The 16,182-nt window shown below is 39.8% G+C and overlaps 1 protein-coding gene across 3 annotated transcripts in view; it reads right to left on the reverse strand.

The window, feature by feature from the left end:
• MTG1 (mitochondrial ribosome associated GTPase 1) overlaps positions 1–16,182 on the reverse strand; it is a 201,555-nt gene that overhangs the window by 70,882 nt on the left and 114,491 nt on the right. For all 3 annotated transcript variants that reach the window (XM_078642757.1, XM_078642758.1, XM_078642759.1), the window contains 2 exons: positions 2,544–2,605; positions 1,728–1,824 (listed from right to left, as the gene is read on the reverse strand). In XM_078642757.1, coding sequence (XP_078498883.1) covers positions 1,728–1,824; positions 2,544–2,605 — 159 coding nt within the window. The remainder of the gene's footprint in view (positions 1–1,727; positions 1,825–2,543; positions 2,606–16,182) is intronic.

Genomic DNA, 16,182 nt, shown 5'->3' on the forward strand with positions numbered 1-16,182 from the left:
ATGTTTAGATTTGTTGCACCGTCAGGTACTACTTTGCACTTTGAGTGATTTATTTATTTCTTCTAGCACCTTCTTGTTTTTACTGCATATGAATTCGCTGTATTCGGATATAAATGTACATGTTTTTATATATACGGTTCATCGCTTGAGGTCTACTGCTATTTTTAGGTTAGGGGGTCTGATTAGGTGATAGTGTTTTATAATGAATTGAAATATCGTCTATGTATTTTAATTGTTATGTCTAACGATTTATAATATTGCTTATGTCTGTTTTCTGTTTTTGTACTTTAATGATTTTAAGTAATCGAATAAAGTGGATTGACTGACTGACTACATGTTTTTATATGTATGGTTATTTGTATGATATCTTAGTCATGGTTTTAATTGGAATAATGCACTTTTTATGGTTGCTTTTTGCACCTAAATAACAGAATTTCTGATTGTGAGGGTGCCACAAAGGAGTATGGACCTAATGTACTAATCCCATTAGAAAACCTGGGATGTGCAATTTTTGTACACTGATTGGTTTGTGAATAGGAATGTAACTTGTGATGCAACCTATACACGCATAGTTTGAATTGCGAATCGTACATTTGTGGGGGATGCAAAACAGGCTGCCTAGTGAACATTAATTAGGTAAGTCCCACTTTGCAGCCCTCTAATATTGGCTGAAACTGCAGGAATGGATCAGTCTGAAAGGGACTGCAGACCTTTGTCCCTGCATTTGCATTCCCAAGCGGGAAACTTATATCAAAGTAGCCCATGTGCATTAAAGGGACCAGTGCTGCTATTTTAAAAACTAAGATTCCTGTTTAGGAGGACATCAGGGAGCTAAGTTGAGCTGCCTACAGAATCATGGAGGGATATCAGCCAGGTTGAAGAGTATCTTTCTCTCAGTGGCACAAAGGCTGATTTTTCACAAGGCTCCTGCTGCCTCCCTCCAAGATGTGTAAAAATGAGCCAAGGATGGACCTCCCAGATGCCAGGGATTAGTTATTCCGGCGAGTGGGAGTGACCAACTCAGAGGCATCATGATTACCAATTCACCAGACCCCAGATGCTGTCCTTGAGACATCACCAGGATCAGCACTAGTGAGTTGCTGTTAAGGCCAGGGCTAAAGGTCAGTCTGCCAGTTGGAGGACTGACTAACCGATACTAGGTTCGCTATTTTACAGCATCTATGAAGCCGAGCACCGTATGAAGTGCCATGCTGGTCATCAGGCAAACCTAGCTGCACAATGGACAGTCTTATGACATCTGCTGGGTTCACCACAAACTGTGTGGAAAAGTTTCTACACCTTTCAGGCTGGCAGGATAACAAGAATGGGATTAACTTCCATGATTGACCAGCCAACACATTCCCCTCACAGCAAGGAGAGCTACACTTTAGCTCTGGGTCTTTCTGTAACACCCAGGGTGGAGAATGGGTTTGAAGTCACCAACACGCAGTCAGTTCCCCCAGTCAGGTAGAATTAAACAGACTTATCTCGGACTAAGGGAGGACAAAAGTATGGAGGAGGACAGGCTGTGTCCTTCTAATGATGCAAGTTCCCTTTGACAGACACAAGCACTCCAGTACAGCTTTAAAACATTTAGCAGGGTAAAACAGGCTCCTATTTAGCAAGTGAAGGAAAGCCATTATGGGAAGCATTAAAGAGGTCGCTTAACACAGAATGCAAGAAGTCAATTAGTGGCGAATAAATGAAGCATTAATGTGGTCACTTACCACATAACGCCAGTTTCATGCCATTTTCAATGGTCTCCACCTGGGGAGTGAGGATCCCTGGGGTATCCAACAGATATATGGGGGGCTTATCACACACCTGTGAAGTGAAAAGCAACAAGGGTTCCCATCTATAAAGGCGAATTCTTGAAGCTCTGAGACACACATACATGAAGAGCTAAAGAGTGACAGTAAAGAAATGTGCAGCACTGGCTTACAAGCATATTGTTCTATGTGAGCATTCCGCTGCAAGAACAGACTCAGGGCAAACACAGCACAGACAAAAACCGTAGCCAGAAAAATATACAGTTCTGACTTATAAACTTACAGTAATTACATGTAAAGCTGTGACACACTAACAACAAAATAGGACATAACTCTGACAGAATGAATAAAACAGGAAGAGCACAGCTCTGGCTAACGAGCCAACAGTCAACAAAACGCATTCCTAAGCCAACATAACCTGGGTGCTTGCATGAGGGGGACAAAACATGAGTGACATGGATGGATGTAGAGAGGGGACAGCATCTGTATGTGTGTAGTGAGAGGAATGGAAGCAGGATGGGTGCAGTAAGACAGGACTTGACCAGATGCTATGAGGCTACAGACCATAGATGGGTGCAATTAGGGGTGAAACATCAACTTTGGGGCAGTTAGAGCAATGTTATGGGCCATTGTGCTTCAGCAGAAGCTTTGATGAGAGGCAGTTGGGGTACTCAGCCTGAATGTGGGTTGGTGGAATTGTAGGGACCATGTGAGGGCAGCGAAGGAGCAGAGTCTTATGGAGCTTCCTGAGGGAGCAACAACAGTGTCACGTACCTGGATCCTAGAAAGCACTGCTCTGGTAATACCCGGCATTGCACCAACCCTGGAAGCTTTTCCTGTAAAAGATGGAAAAGTGATGCATTAGTTTAATTAACCAGCATAGCCCAGAGAATATATCCACCATTTAACCTGCACAGTACATATAGTAGGTACAAATATTAAACTTGGCTTGGTTATGCAAAAACAAAGGTTGGTAATCTACTCAGTGCAAAGTGAGGAATAAAATGTCTGCCAGTGTTGGAAGGAACCACCCCTCTAAAATATAAGGTGGGGTATAGGGCACAAAGATTCACAGTGTAAAATACATATCCCACTAGATGAAAAGCAAATGGTCATGGGTATATTTGCTTGTGCCAAAATGGATTTCCTAAACGTTTACCAGGAGTCTTACTTCTAGGACTGCTTCACTAAATTTATGAAAGTCGTAAATCTGTGCAAATGCAAGGTCATGGAACTACAAGTGCAGCTTCGTGCCTTTTTTTTGTTTTGTTTTAAGGAAGAGGCCCCTAGTGTATTTTTTTATGCGTTTCACACAATGTTGCCCTTAATGGTTTTACACTGTTGCTACACTATTATTTTATAATGCAAGCATACATTAAACTTTTTTATTTAACTGATGTTGTAGAGAAATAGTACTTACAGCGTTCTTAAAATATTGGACAATCATTTAGCGAAACTGCTTCAGACTTTCAACCCTTTTTTAAAATTGCAAATTTTGCTTGGGCAAATTGTATGTTGAAAACAATCCCCAGTTTTTCTTTTCTTCTTCTGCAAGCATTTGTGTAACCAAGGAGCATTCTGGAAGCATTAGAAATAGCCACAAACTGTTTGTTGTTGTTTGTAAATGTGGACATACGGTTGTATTGGAATCACTGTAAGTAGCAAGCTGAGCTCACCAGCTCACTGTATTGCCTTAGAGCACTTGCACCATTAGTAAAGACTTTACCTCGGTAAACTATATACCACAAATTTCGATCTTATACATGTGAATGCATATCTTTGTTTAGCAGAAGATAATCATATTTCACACAATCATAGTGTATGCTGTAAGTTTGGGTCTACTTGTCCAGAGGCAACAAAACCATAAAATGTGTCATACTTGACCCCAAACAATAGGTCAGGGAGTCGGTCTATAAGAATCAAACACTCCTACAGACAATAGTCATTTTGTGAGATGGGCTGGCACTGGGGTTTTTGGAAGAAGCTTTGTGCCCTCCACGGAAGAGGTAACAAGAAAACATCAATACACCTGGTATACTGAACACTTTTACCAGTGATTTGAATCTTCACTGGGGTAATCCCTTTGTCAACTCATCATTCTCTTTTGATACCTTCCTGCAGAAAAAAAATCTTGATTCAGTATTGTTTTAAAGCAACCAGCATCAAAGGGGCCATCGAGGGCCTCATTAGTGCCAAAGCAGTCAGTATCTTAAGTAAGGACTCCATTGTGGTGGATTGCTCTGGTCATTGTTTAATGTCCATGATCATAGAGTCTCATCACAGCCCCACCCAGATTTTCTAGGACGCACTACGATGCCACAAAAAAATAGAATCATGCCAAGACTCGGATTCTAAATGACAATGCCTCACACAGGGACAAAAAGAAATACACATAAAACGTCCTCACACTGCTATACCACAGAACTCAGAGAAATTCAGGAAAATTGAACGTTCATGCTGCTGAAACCTGCCCAAGTTTGATTTGGAACACCTTCACGCGGCCAGAAGATCATCACATCATCAAATCTGACTTTTACTTCATTAAGCTGCAAATTGTACCAGCAGAAATCGCCCCAAAGAAGCTCTACGAGTGTCAATGTTGGCACAAATCCTGTGCCATCAAATGAAGCTTAAGTGAAATGCAACAAATTCAGTCATATTTTTTTATTTTAAGGTCAAAGCGATTGATGAGCCTTTGTCATCACTCTATTTCATTCCAGCCATCACTACACAGAAAATCTCTAAAATACCTGGTCTAATTTCAGAGATCTCACATATGGATCTTTATAGCATAATCTCCATTCTTAAACCCTCTAAACATGTGATCGACCTATTACCTTTGAACTTGAACAAAGAGATGCCCTAATGATTGAACCTTTTTAATCTCTTGTTCTCTCAATTTCAAGTTTTTCCTGTCTGCTTAAAAATGGATCTAATGTCAATTCTCCTAAAATACCCTCTGTAAATGTGTGAAACTGGAAACATTTTCAGCCAATTAGGATTGTACCATTTCTTATTAAAATCAAAAAAATGTGCCTGTGTAAAATGTGTAAAGGACAAGAATCGTTTTAATTACTTTCAGTCTGACTTTACAGGGAGCTGCAGCACTGAAATCAATGTCATGCAACAAAATAAATAAATAAACGATAATAAAAAATAAAAATCGATGATGCCCTGTGCATTCTGGACAACAGAGATGAATCCTTGCTATACCTATTGAGCAGCCTTCAACACCATCAATTGTGTCATCTTTGTTCACACAGTAAAAGATCGCCTGGGCTTGAAGACAACAATCTGAACTGGTGTAAAATCCTATCTTTCTAACCGATCACAAACAATCAAAATTGATAGTTCCTGTTCCAACCCTAATTCTGGTACACATGGAGTTCCACATCCATACCTTTTTAGCTATGTCTCTCTTTAATATGCATCTTGAACCCTTGGGTTGCATCTGAGATTCAGCCATCTTACATTATCAATACGACAATGATACATAGCTACATCTGAATGTCTCTTCTTCCTCTGATATCACTTTCCCCACCAATACCCTTAACAAGAAAAAAATCCGAAATGACTGCTTGTCATTGCAAACTCCTAGTTATTTCGCCCCAATCATGTGCAGTACTAAAACATGAATGGTTGACTCCACCATTATCTCAGGCTGATCCCCACTGATAAATGAAAGACATAAACCTTTGCGATTCACTGCAAGTACAATCGCCAGAAGCATATGGACAGCATAGCTAGCTGTGCCAAGCATCAATTGAGACTGATCCTGAGGATCAAACATTTCCATTGGGAGCATCACTTCAAGAATAACATCCAAGCACTGGTATTATCAAGACTTGATCATGGAAAGGTAGTATGCGTCGGTATCCCGAAACTTCACCTGTCCGAATCAAAGCCTTTTTGAGCAGCAGCACACTTGTCCTCTGGGAAAGAAAAATATATTTTTATCAAACCCATTCAACAATCTCATAGTTTATACAAACTTTCATACTTCGTGCTTAAACTGTTTCACTCTGAACATTCTCACAGTCTGCCAAATAAGAGGAAGATTTCCAGGGACTCTCACCAACTCTGTTGTTGGCATTCACTCTCCTTAAAACACTTGTGTTCAACAAAAACACACTCTGAAACAATTTTTCTTAGTATAAATGCCCAAAATCTGGAATGTCACACCACCTGCTATTATAACTATATTCTCTTTCAAGATTCAAACAAGAACACAAATATTTATTCTTAGACCAACTCTTCTCTCCATCATCTCTATAGGCCAAGGATTTCCTCCCTCCCCTTGTGTTGTACACCGGCTGCAAAGTGTTTTTCGCACTGCACTTGTTTAGGATGTTGGGTTTGAGTTTGGCTTACCCACTCTGTTGCAAAACTGCCAGTTGTCCTCAGCAATCTTGGTAAATACTTATAATTCTCCGGCTGCATTTCAATAAACTGATTTCTAAAATACCTGCCGGTATGAATGAACAACTATGGTTTAACTGGGTTTCAATTGTTCTATTATCATATGTTGGTACCTTGTGCTTTTGCACTTCTTGCTTTCATTACGTCCTGCTTCGTTTGATTTCTTTCCATAAACACTGACCTCTGCAATTAGTCAGGGCATTATGTGCACTTGCTCAATGTTTGGCCTTCAATGATTTTCTTTTTTTTTTATTTTCAAAAGATTTTATTGTTATAAACACACAAATGAAGATACAGAATATAAATAAAGTGATACATTTGAGAGCAAATAAACAGACCATCAGAAGAGGAACTCCAAAAATAATTCATATGAAATGCATCCATATATAATAGATAGAAGTATACTGCCAGAAATAAAAAATATGCATTCATGAAGACCAATCAATTTTGCTCATATGCAAGCCATCTACAAATGTATCACTATCAGCTGACATAATCAGAAGAAGAAAGAAGCAGAAAAAGAAAGAAGAAAGGCGAGAAAAAAAGGGAGTAGATGGAAAAAAGAGGATACAAAGAAGAGAGAGGGGAAAAAGGAAAAAAGGATTTTCCAATGAATAAACCTTAAAAGTAATGAGTAAAATCAAACAAAACAAGACGCCAATCAACCAGACACACGAAAGGGATATTGGTCAACCAACCCCTGTGATGACAAATCCATATAATTGTCTAGAGCGGTCCAAACCCCACTAGCAATCGACGGAGAGAGATGAGCTTGATCGACCGAAGTATGAGCACTGCGTAGGAAGGAAACCCAAGCCCACCAAGTATGATACGAAACAGAGGAGAAGGATTTCCAGTCCATAAGAATTACTTTCACAGCAACAGTCAATAGAAGATCTAATAGTTGTAACTCCATAGGCTCCAAGGGGAGAGGAGAAGAAGCCGCAAGAGGGCCCAATAAGATTAATGGGAGAGAAAGCTAGAATTTAATATAAAAAATGAGCATAATATGTTTATGAATGAGGTCCCAAAAGGGTTGGAGTAGAGAGCATTCAAAAAACATATGTGAAAAATCTCCTGCCGATAAACCACAACTCCAGCATAGATTATTTTCTTTGAGATTGAGCGAATGTAAACGCACAGGCGTCCAGTGAAGAAGATTAATAGAGAAAAATTTAGATTGCATTAACGATGGGGCGATTTTATTGCGAAGAGAAAGTTTACCAATCATCTGCCATGTATCTGAAGAAATATGGTCGATGACCTTATGTTCAAAATGCCGTAACCATTTATGTTGAGCAACCGTATGGGGGGAAGATGAAGACGTAGATAAAAATTTATAAATTTTTGATGCTACATGACCAGATTTCAACCAAATTTGAAAGAGAGTAATCGTAGAAGAATTAGGATGAAGACGTACTTTAGCAAGTGCCACCTTAATTTTAAGAAAAGTATAAAAATCTAAATTAGTTAAGGAGAATTGTTGAGCCAAAGATGAAAAAGGTAGAGGTTCATCATTAGGACCATAAAGATGTTTAACCAACGATATCCCTTTAGCCGCCCAATAGGAAATCAAGGAAGGATCAATATTAAGTTTAATTTTAGAATTCCGCCAAATAGACGACCATCTAGATTTATGAAGTGGAAGCGCCACCAACTTGTCCACCTTTCGAACCGCAGCCAAAGTGTCTAAAATAATAGAGCGGGAAAAAGGAATAGATAGGGTAGACGCAGTGCAAAAAGAGGCAGTCGGTAATGGAGAAGCCAACTCCTGCTCTATGAACACCCAGGAAGGCACATGGCTCACGGGACTGGAAAACCAAAGAGCACCTTGGGAAGCCAAGAAGGCCGTTTGGTATTTATCCCAATCAGGCAGATTAACCCCTCCCATATCATAAGGCTTCCGTAAAAATGTATAAGCAATTCTCGCTCGTTTATCAATCCATAAAAATTTAGATGTCAAAACGTCAACTTCACGAAAGAAGGAATCGGAAAGTTTCACCGGAAGCATAGAGGATACAAAGTTAACAATAGGTGTAATCATCATTTTAAGAGTCTGAAGACGACCCCACCAAGAAATGTGTTTCGGTGACCAAGTATCTAAAAGACGGCGAATTTTAAGAGTAGTCTGGTTTTCATTATAGGCAATTGTGTCATATAAAGTAGAACAGAAATAAATACCCAAGTATTTTAAGTGTTTAGACTGCCATTTGAAGACAGCAGAACCCATATGTGTGGGGAAGCAATAGGCATTCAAGGGAAACAACTCCGTTTTCTCTTTATTTAAGGTGTATCCAGAAACCTTTGAGAAAAGGGCAATCGTATCTGAGATAGCAGGTATAGCCACGGCAATATTGTCTGAAAAAATAAGGACGTCATCTGCGTATGCAGCAGTTTTAATGCAGTGAGGACCAAACGAAAAACCTTTAATATCCGGATTCAGCTCAATCAGTCTAAGGAGAGGGTCAATGGATAACAAAAATAAAAGAGGGGATAAGGGACAGCACTGTCTGGTGCCCTGGCGAAGATTAAAAAAAGAAGACGTAGCACCATTAACTCGTATATTAGCTCTGGGCTGGGCGTATAAGGACATGACCATGTTAATAAAGGAGTCACCAAGATTATGTGCATATAAGACAGCCCGCAGAAATGGCCAAGAAACCTTATCAAAGGCCTTTTCAGCATCAAGCGCCAAGGCCGCAGCTGGGAGAGTAGAACGTTTGGCCGCTCCAAGAATGTGACAGAATGTGCGAATATTGTCACGTGCAAGACGGCCTTTCACAAAACCGGCTTGAGAGGAATGTACTAATGTAGGAATGAGGGATTCTAATCTCTTGGCCAAAATTTTAGCAAAGATCTTAGCTTCCATATTCAAAAGGGAAATGGGGCGAAATTTTTTGGGATCTGAATGGTCTTTTCCCTCTTTAGGGATCACCACAATCGTAGCATCCGCCGCAGTACCAGAGACAGATCCATTCTGAATAAAAGCATCAAACACAGACTGAAGCTTGGGAACAATCACAGGAAGAAAGGTTTTATAAAAAAGAATAGGGTAACCATCAGGCCCTGGCGCTTTCCCCGAACGAGTAGCCTGAATTGCTGAGGTAATTTCCTCAGTAGTAATAGGGCCACCCAAAAGAGTAGTATCTTCCAGAGAAACCGATTTCATAGGAACAGATTTTAAGAACTCTTGACATTGTTCAAATGAGGCCTGATCAGAAGGTGAGTACAGGTTATTGTAAAAATCACGAAAAACCTCAAGAATTTCCCCGGTCTGAAATTTTTTAACACCTAGATGATCAGTAATAGAAGAGATTTGGGAAGACTTAAAGGAAGAATCTTGGAATTTCAACGTAGCTGCGAGCATCTTTCCAGCTCTATTTTTTAACAATAACCTTTTGGATTTCTGAGCTTGAACCCCAATATAAGCTCTTTTGGTAACTATGGTGTTGTATTTGTATTTTAGGAGCTTAATTGACTGTAGGCAAGATGTATCTTTAGAGTGACGAAAGGAAGATTCCAGAGTTTTAATATCAGTAGCGAGATCCGCAAGTTCCTTTTTAATATCAGAATTCCTTTTAGACATACATTTAATAGCCTGGCCTCAGAAAGTACATTTGAACGAGTCCCAGAGAACAATCGGTGAGGAGACTGATCCTTCATTCTCCAGAAAAAAAGTGTCAATCGCGCTAGAAAATTCATCAACCTGGGAAGTGTCATATAAAAGTTCTGTGTTTAACCTCCAAGACCTAGCTTTCGATTTGGGAGCAAAGGACAAGAGATTAAAAGTAACTGCGGCATGATCAGAAATCAGAATAGGATGAATAATCGGAGATGAGGAAGCAGGAACAAGGGAAGAATGAACTAGTAAGTAATCAATACGAGAAAAGGTAGAATGAGGTGAAGAAAAGAAGGAAAAATCACTACCAGTAGGATTATGAAGGCGCCATATGTCTTGCAGATGAGAAAGGGAACACATATTAAGCATTTGTTTATGGGATTTTGGAGGACGGAATTGAAAAGCAGAATTCCTATCAAGAATGGGATCCATCACCAAATTAAAATCTCCCCCAACAACAAGGTTACCAAAGTGAGGCGTGTCATTCAATTTTTTGGCCACTGATTTGCAAAAGGCCGGATCATCCTTATTAGGGGCGTAGATGTTCATTACATAAAGATCAGAAGAACCATCAGTCAATTTAGTTAATAACCAACGACCTTCAGAGTCGTGATCAGAAGAAACTATAGACAATCCTGAATTCCTGGAAACCAATCAGAACAAGCAACATCTGAAACCCAATCTTTCTTCAAGAATAATGCTTCTTTGGTAGATACTTTCGTTTCCTGAAATAGGACTAAATCTGAAGAGAGCGATTTACAATAATCCAAGATCTTGGATCGTTTCACAGGATGATTTAAGCCCTTAACATTAAGGGACAACACATTCAAACCAGGCATCGACTAGTATAAAAACCAAAAACACAGGCTAAAAATAATAGACAGAAAGTAACCCACATGAAGACAAACATCCAAGCATCCAACAACAATGTCCAAAAAAGAAAAACCATTGGAGAAATCCGAACAGAGAAAAGAGAAAAGGAAGAAGAAGAAAGAAGAAAGAAGAGCCAGCAGAGGGGGTCTGAAAAAGACCAAATTCATACTAGGGGGAACGTGGGACGACAAGCAGGGGAGCCGTCATAAGGAACAAATAAAATTAATATCAGCAATCTAAAACCCCACTGTGTATCAGGACAAAGTATAATTAATATGGAAGAGAGAAAACATGACTATGGAAAAAAGTTAATTAGAGGATTATAAAACATATCAATATGAAAAAACTATGAGAACAAACTGCGTATAACATGCAAGTATCAATATAATGAATAGGCCTAAAGACATGTTAAGAGCAAATAAAGCATATCCAGAAGAAACAATATACCTATCAGGGAACAATACATAGATGGATATATAGCCTATAAGCAACATGCAAAAAGCGAGAGAAAACAATGAATCAATCAAGTGACGTAAAATATGTAAATCAGATGATGTGTAGAGTAAAAACTCATGAAAGAGTACGGCAAACATAACTGAATATACAGTAAAATATTAGAGAACTGTAAACTGCCCTATTGACATAATCATTAAATCTAGTAAAAATTATACAATAAGGAAAGAAATAAGCAATCAATGAATGAACAAGCAGGAGATAAAGAAGTGAATCAGATAATTATTAGAAGCATAACTCTAGATACATAATTGAAAGAATAGGTAGCAGTGTAGCAATAACTGTAAAAATCCATAAGACAGTACTAGAAAGCAATAAATGATGGAAGAGTCAAAATACATAACAGCAGAAAGCACAGAAAAGTTTATCAAGCAAACTCATATGAGATGAAGCAAAAGGAAAAAAAAAGGCCAAATATAAAAATGAAGACAAAGAAATATCATGGAGACTGCAGAGAAGGAATGAACCGAAGCATACAGGAATATAGGAAAGAAAGAGAAAGCTGAAATAAACGAATGATAACCAAAAAAAAAGAAAGGATAACATGGAAGCACTAACAGGACAGACAAATTGAAAGGTGACCTAGAAAAATAGTCAGGACCTCAAAAAGAATCAGAAAGGCATAAAGAGAGTACACCAAGACATTGACAACCCATAGAATGAAGAGGAAGGGGAACAGGAAAGAAAAAACTAAGAAAAAGAAGAAGAACCACACCACCGTATTTAAATTAAAGCATCGTATAAAAACTCAGTTACTAAACAAAAAGAACAATATTTGTGCACGCTAACATCACTACTCCAAGGAAAGAGACAAACCAAACAGCTCTTAAAAAGAACAAACACATGACGTGGGCATGCACAGTCTCAGGTACAAGAGCGTCAGGTGTAAACGAAGCATTAGTTACATATTCGTCTGCAACAAGAGAAAGGACAGGTACAAAACTAACAACCACAATAGAAACAATGTAGAAAGCAAATAGCCCTCAGAAAAGTAGAGAAAATAGTGAGGAAATATCTCAAATGTGTAACGAGTAAAAACATAAGAAAAGGAAGAAGAGTAGAGAGAGTGAAGGAGGAGAACATAACGCACATTTAATTGCCAACGTCAAACAGAAAACAACAGAACACATCAGAGCACAGAGAAACAGTAAGAACGGTGGACTATCATGCCACCACCCAGATCTAAAAAGACAAACTTAAGAGATCTGAGAGAGAAGAAACACATCTCCGGCAAGGGCATCCATCTCAAGTGCCGGAAGTACTAGAAGTACGCGAAGCGTCCATTTGAAGCTCCATCTGAAGCTCCATCTGATTGTCCAAGAAAGAGGCCAGGTCAGCAGGCTCATCGAAAATTCTAGAACGGCCTTTGAAGGTAATTCGAAACTTTGAGGGACCAGAGAAGGAAAAGGGAATATTCATCTCAGATAATCGCTTCCGTAGGTTTAGAAAGCCCTTCCTTCTTATCACCGTATCTCTGGCAAAGTCTTGAGAAATGGAAATACGATGGCCATTCCAGGAAATATTCCTAACTTTCCTCATGTGCGCCAAAATTTGCTCCGTATGTTGATGACGCAGTGGCCTAAAAATTATAGCCCTCGGTTGTGAGGCCGATTTGGAGCGGAAGGTGGGGACACGATGTGCCCTCTCTATATCTCAAAATCCCTTTGAAAAGAAATTTGCAATGTAGCAGGAAGCCAATTGGATATAAAATCAATCATAGAGAGAGCCTCTTTCTCAACTTCCTCAGGAAGGCCAAAAATGCGTAGATTGGATCTACGATTGCGATCCTCTTGCTCAGTGAGGTCTCTCCTCAATGCCGCCATTGAACGCTCTATTTGCCCCAGAGATCTAGAATGTTTCTGCACACCATCCTCTGCACCACTAATACGTGTCTCTGTGTCGGAGGCCCGAAGGGAGAGAGCCTTAAATTCATTTCTGATGGCATACACCTCAACTTGCAGCATATCCGTGTTTGTTTTGGTGGACTGAGCAATGTCATGAACATCATTCAAGCGCGTCAAAATAGTCTCTAGCGTGGACGCAGTGTCCTTCTGAGAAGACTCAGGCGTGGGAGATGGTTGCTTCAATCTCTTTAAAGAGGCTTTAGTATCTTTGGCATTTGAGGGCAAGCCCATATTCTCAGCCATACAGGTAAAGACCAAAAAAAAAGACAGCGTAACAAACACTGCAGATATCCAAGAACAGCAAAAGATTAAGGAGAGTGGGAGGGAGCCCACGTCACTCGACTAAATTCTCAGCCAAAAACAATAAGAAAGCGCCTCCACAACCAACAGGGCAGAGCAAAATATATTGCCAATATATGCGAGGAAAAAAAACCAAGATATAGCAGAACTCCTCTAAAATAAGCCACTGCGTAATAAAAAAAAGCGCTGTCAAAATGCACTATTGAAAAGGTAAAAAATCACTGACCAGATGAGAAACATCGTAAAAGTCACGAAAGGAGTCAGGAATAACCAACCAGAGTCTGTTCCGACGTAGTTCTGTCAAATGTGTGACAAGCGCGCTGTCAGCTGAGGAGAAATTCCGATCTCCGTCACAGGAATGCAAGATGGCGACCATCCGTCAGAGGTGCCGAGCAGTGAAAACAGCCGGAGAAAAACAGCATTCCACCAGCTGCCAAGGACGGAGAAAGATCGTAAATAACACACGACGTGTTCCTGCAGGCATAGACGTCTCTCTCGGGATATGGGGGTTCTGGAATCAGCAGAAAAAGCTCCGACGGCCCCTGTTCATCACGGAGCTCAAGCGCAGACCGCCATGTCACCGCGGCGCGCAAGCCACGCCCCCCCTTCAATGATTTTCTTTTGATATTTTAACTTTGAACTGTTTTAATCGATGTCTCACATTTATTCCATATTGTGTGTATGACCTGTTCCCTCTTTTTCAAATCCATATCCATACAGGTCTGTCTATCCTTTGATGTTTTTCTGAAGGTTTTTTGTATAGACACCTCTGCAAAGGTCTCTGATCCTCTCTTGCAGTGTACGGGCTACATACAAATCCTCAATAAATTAATGACCAAAGCCTTTTATATTATAATATTGCATCTGTGGTGCCTTCACTGATGAAAGTTCGGAAAGAATTATGCAGTGGAACACGGTGTCAACTGGAAGAGCACCATTAGCCTTGTGCCACACTGTAATCCCACAATAACACATCTTATTTCCAAATGAAGGTTTGGGTGAAAAATCTAATACAACATAATTCGAACAAAACAGATCTGCAAGTACTGGTATTTATATAGCGCAAACGTAGCTTAGAAGCAGCGGAGCGCTGTACATTACTGGGGGAATGAGAGATTATCCGCACGAACGGGTACATCCAGTGGGGATTAAAAAAAATATTCAAACATAACATTTCAAATTTTTGATGCACAGGGAGATTAAATGATCTGTCTATAATCAAATGATTTGGTGTCGAGGCCTGGGTTTGAATCTGGATCCTCAGGTTCTAAAGTCGGCTGCTCTAGCTGCTAGGCCACATCTCCTTCAGCTCTAGCTGCTAGGGCATATTTCGCCAACAAGAATATGACCGTATTAGGGCTCAGAAGGCCTAAATATGTGGAGTGTAATGGGTAATAGAGGCACTGGATTGCCCATTGGCCTATCTAAATCTGTGAATCAGAAGTTCTTTTTTTTTTTTGCATTTCCAAATTAGATCCAATACTGTGGCGTAGGGTACACAGCAACAACCTGTAGCTACTCAGTGGCCTGCAGGAGAAAGAAAGAATGGGCCCCTACACTCACTCCAGCCTCACATGTATCAACAGTTCTAAAACATCATACCAGCATCTCTTCAGAGCCTAGTTCAGATGTCATGAGGAATCCTGAAGTGTCTGTTGATTTATTTGTCTTGAACAATTCCTCACTTATAATGTACTGTCATTTCGTAGCCCTAATCACTAAAAAGTCTGCACTTTGAGGTGAGTTGTTCCCAACTTAGCTGGAAACAGCAAACAATTTTTATAGAAGTAGGCCACTTTAATTTAGCCTGTGGAGGATAGTTCCAATGTGTACAGGAATGGTTGGTGAAGATTTCTCAGAAGAGGCTTGTTTTCATGTGTTTTTTATTAAAGTTGCCGGAATAGGATGGCCTAGAGCATTGCAAGTTCGAGGACCTGTAAGCCACAGAGGCTGGCTATCAGGGCTCCTTTATTAAACTTGGCCTGAACTAGCAAGCTTTTGCTACTGGCTCACAGCTTGGGACTTGGAGTGCAGCTCATGAACAATCATTTAAAGAATTATGGACGTTGACCAATGCAAGTTTTGAAGATGGTTCACATAATTATGACCATAATTCACTATGTTACCAGAAGACAATGCTGTCTTTAAGAGCTGGTTTGATGTGTGATGATTTGTTTAAATTGAAACCAAATCTAGCATCTTGGGCTTGTAGTAACTGGAGTTTCCATCTCTTTTTCTTTGTGGTTCCACCATAGAGAACATTGCAGATGGCAAGACTTGATAAATGCAAAGGCCTTGACAGCTCAGTACATTAACGGAGAAGGAGCAGTGGCAGAATCTTCTTGGCATCACAAGGTTCAAATTGATATTTTTGGTAACTACCAAGATAAGACCGCCAAATGATAATTCTCATTTGAACCATACTATACAAATTCTCACTGTTTTGGTGGATTATGGTGAGAGACCTAGTTCTTCCAGTTAGATTAAGGGAAGGCTATCACCCTATGTATCTCCGCATTCAAAGATTATTTATTTTTGTACCCCTTCGGGCAGCCATAACTCTTCTTTATCTAGTAATAAGCTTAATTCAGGCAGGTATATAGGTCTTCACAATGCCCACTGTGATAATCTACCCGGTTATGAAGCTGGTATATTTGGAATGCTATGTCATATTGTGATAACTCAACGAATCACTTCATGTAGATGTTGAGCAAAAGGGGTGACAGCTGAGATCCCTTTGCAACATCAAATGAGATGGGTTTTACTGTTGATGGTGAAGAGACAA

Source organism: Lissotriton helveticus, chromosome 5_1 (assembly GCF_964261635.1).
Source record: "Lissotriton helveticus chromosome 5_1, aLisHel1.1, whole genome shotgun sequence".
In the NCBI taxonomy this organism is placed as follows: Eukaryota; Metazoa; Chordata; class Amphibia; order Caudata; family Salamandridae; genus Lissotriton; species Lissotriton helveticus.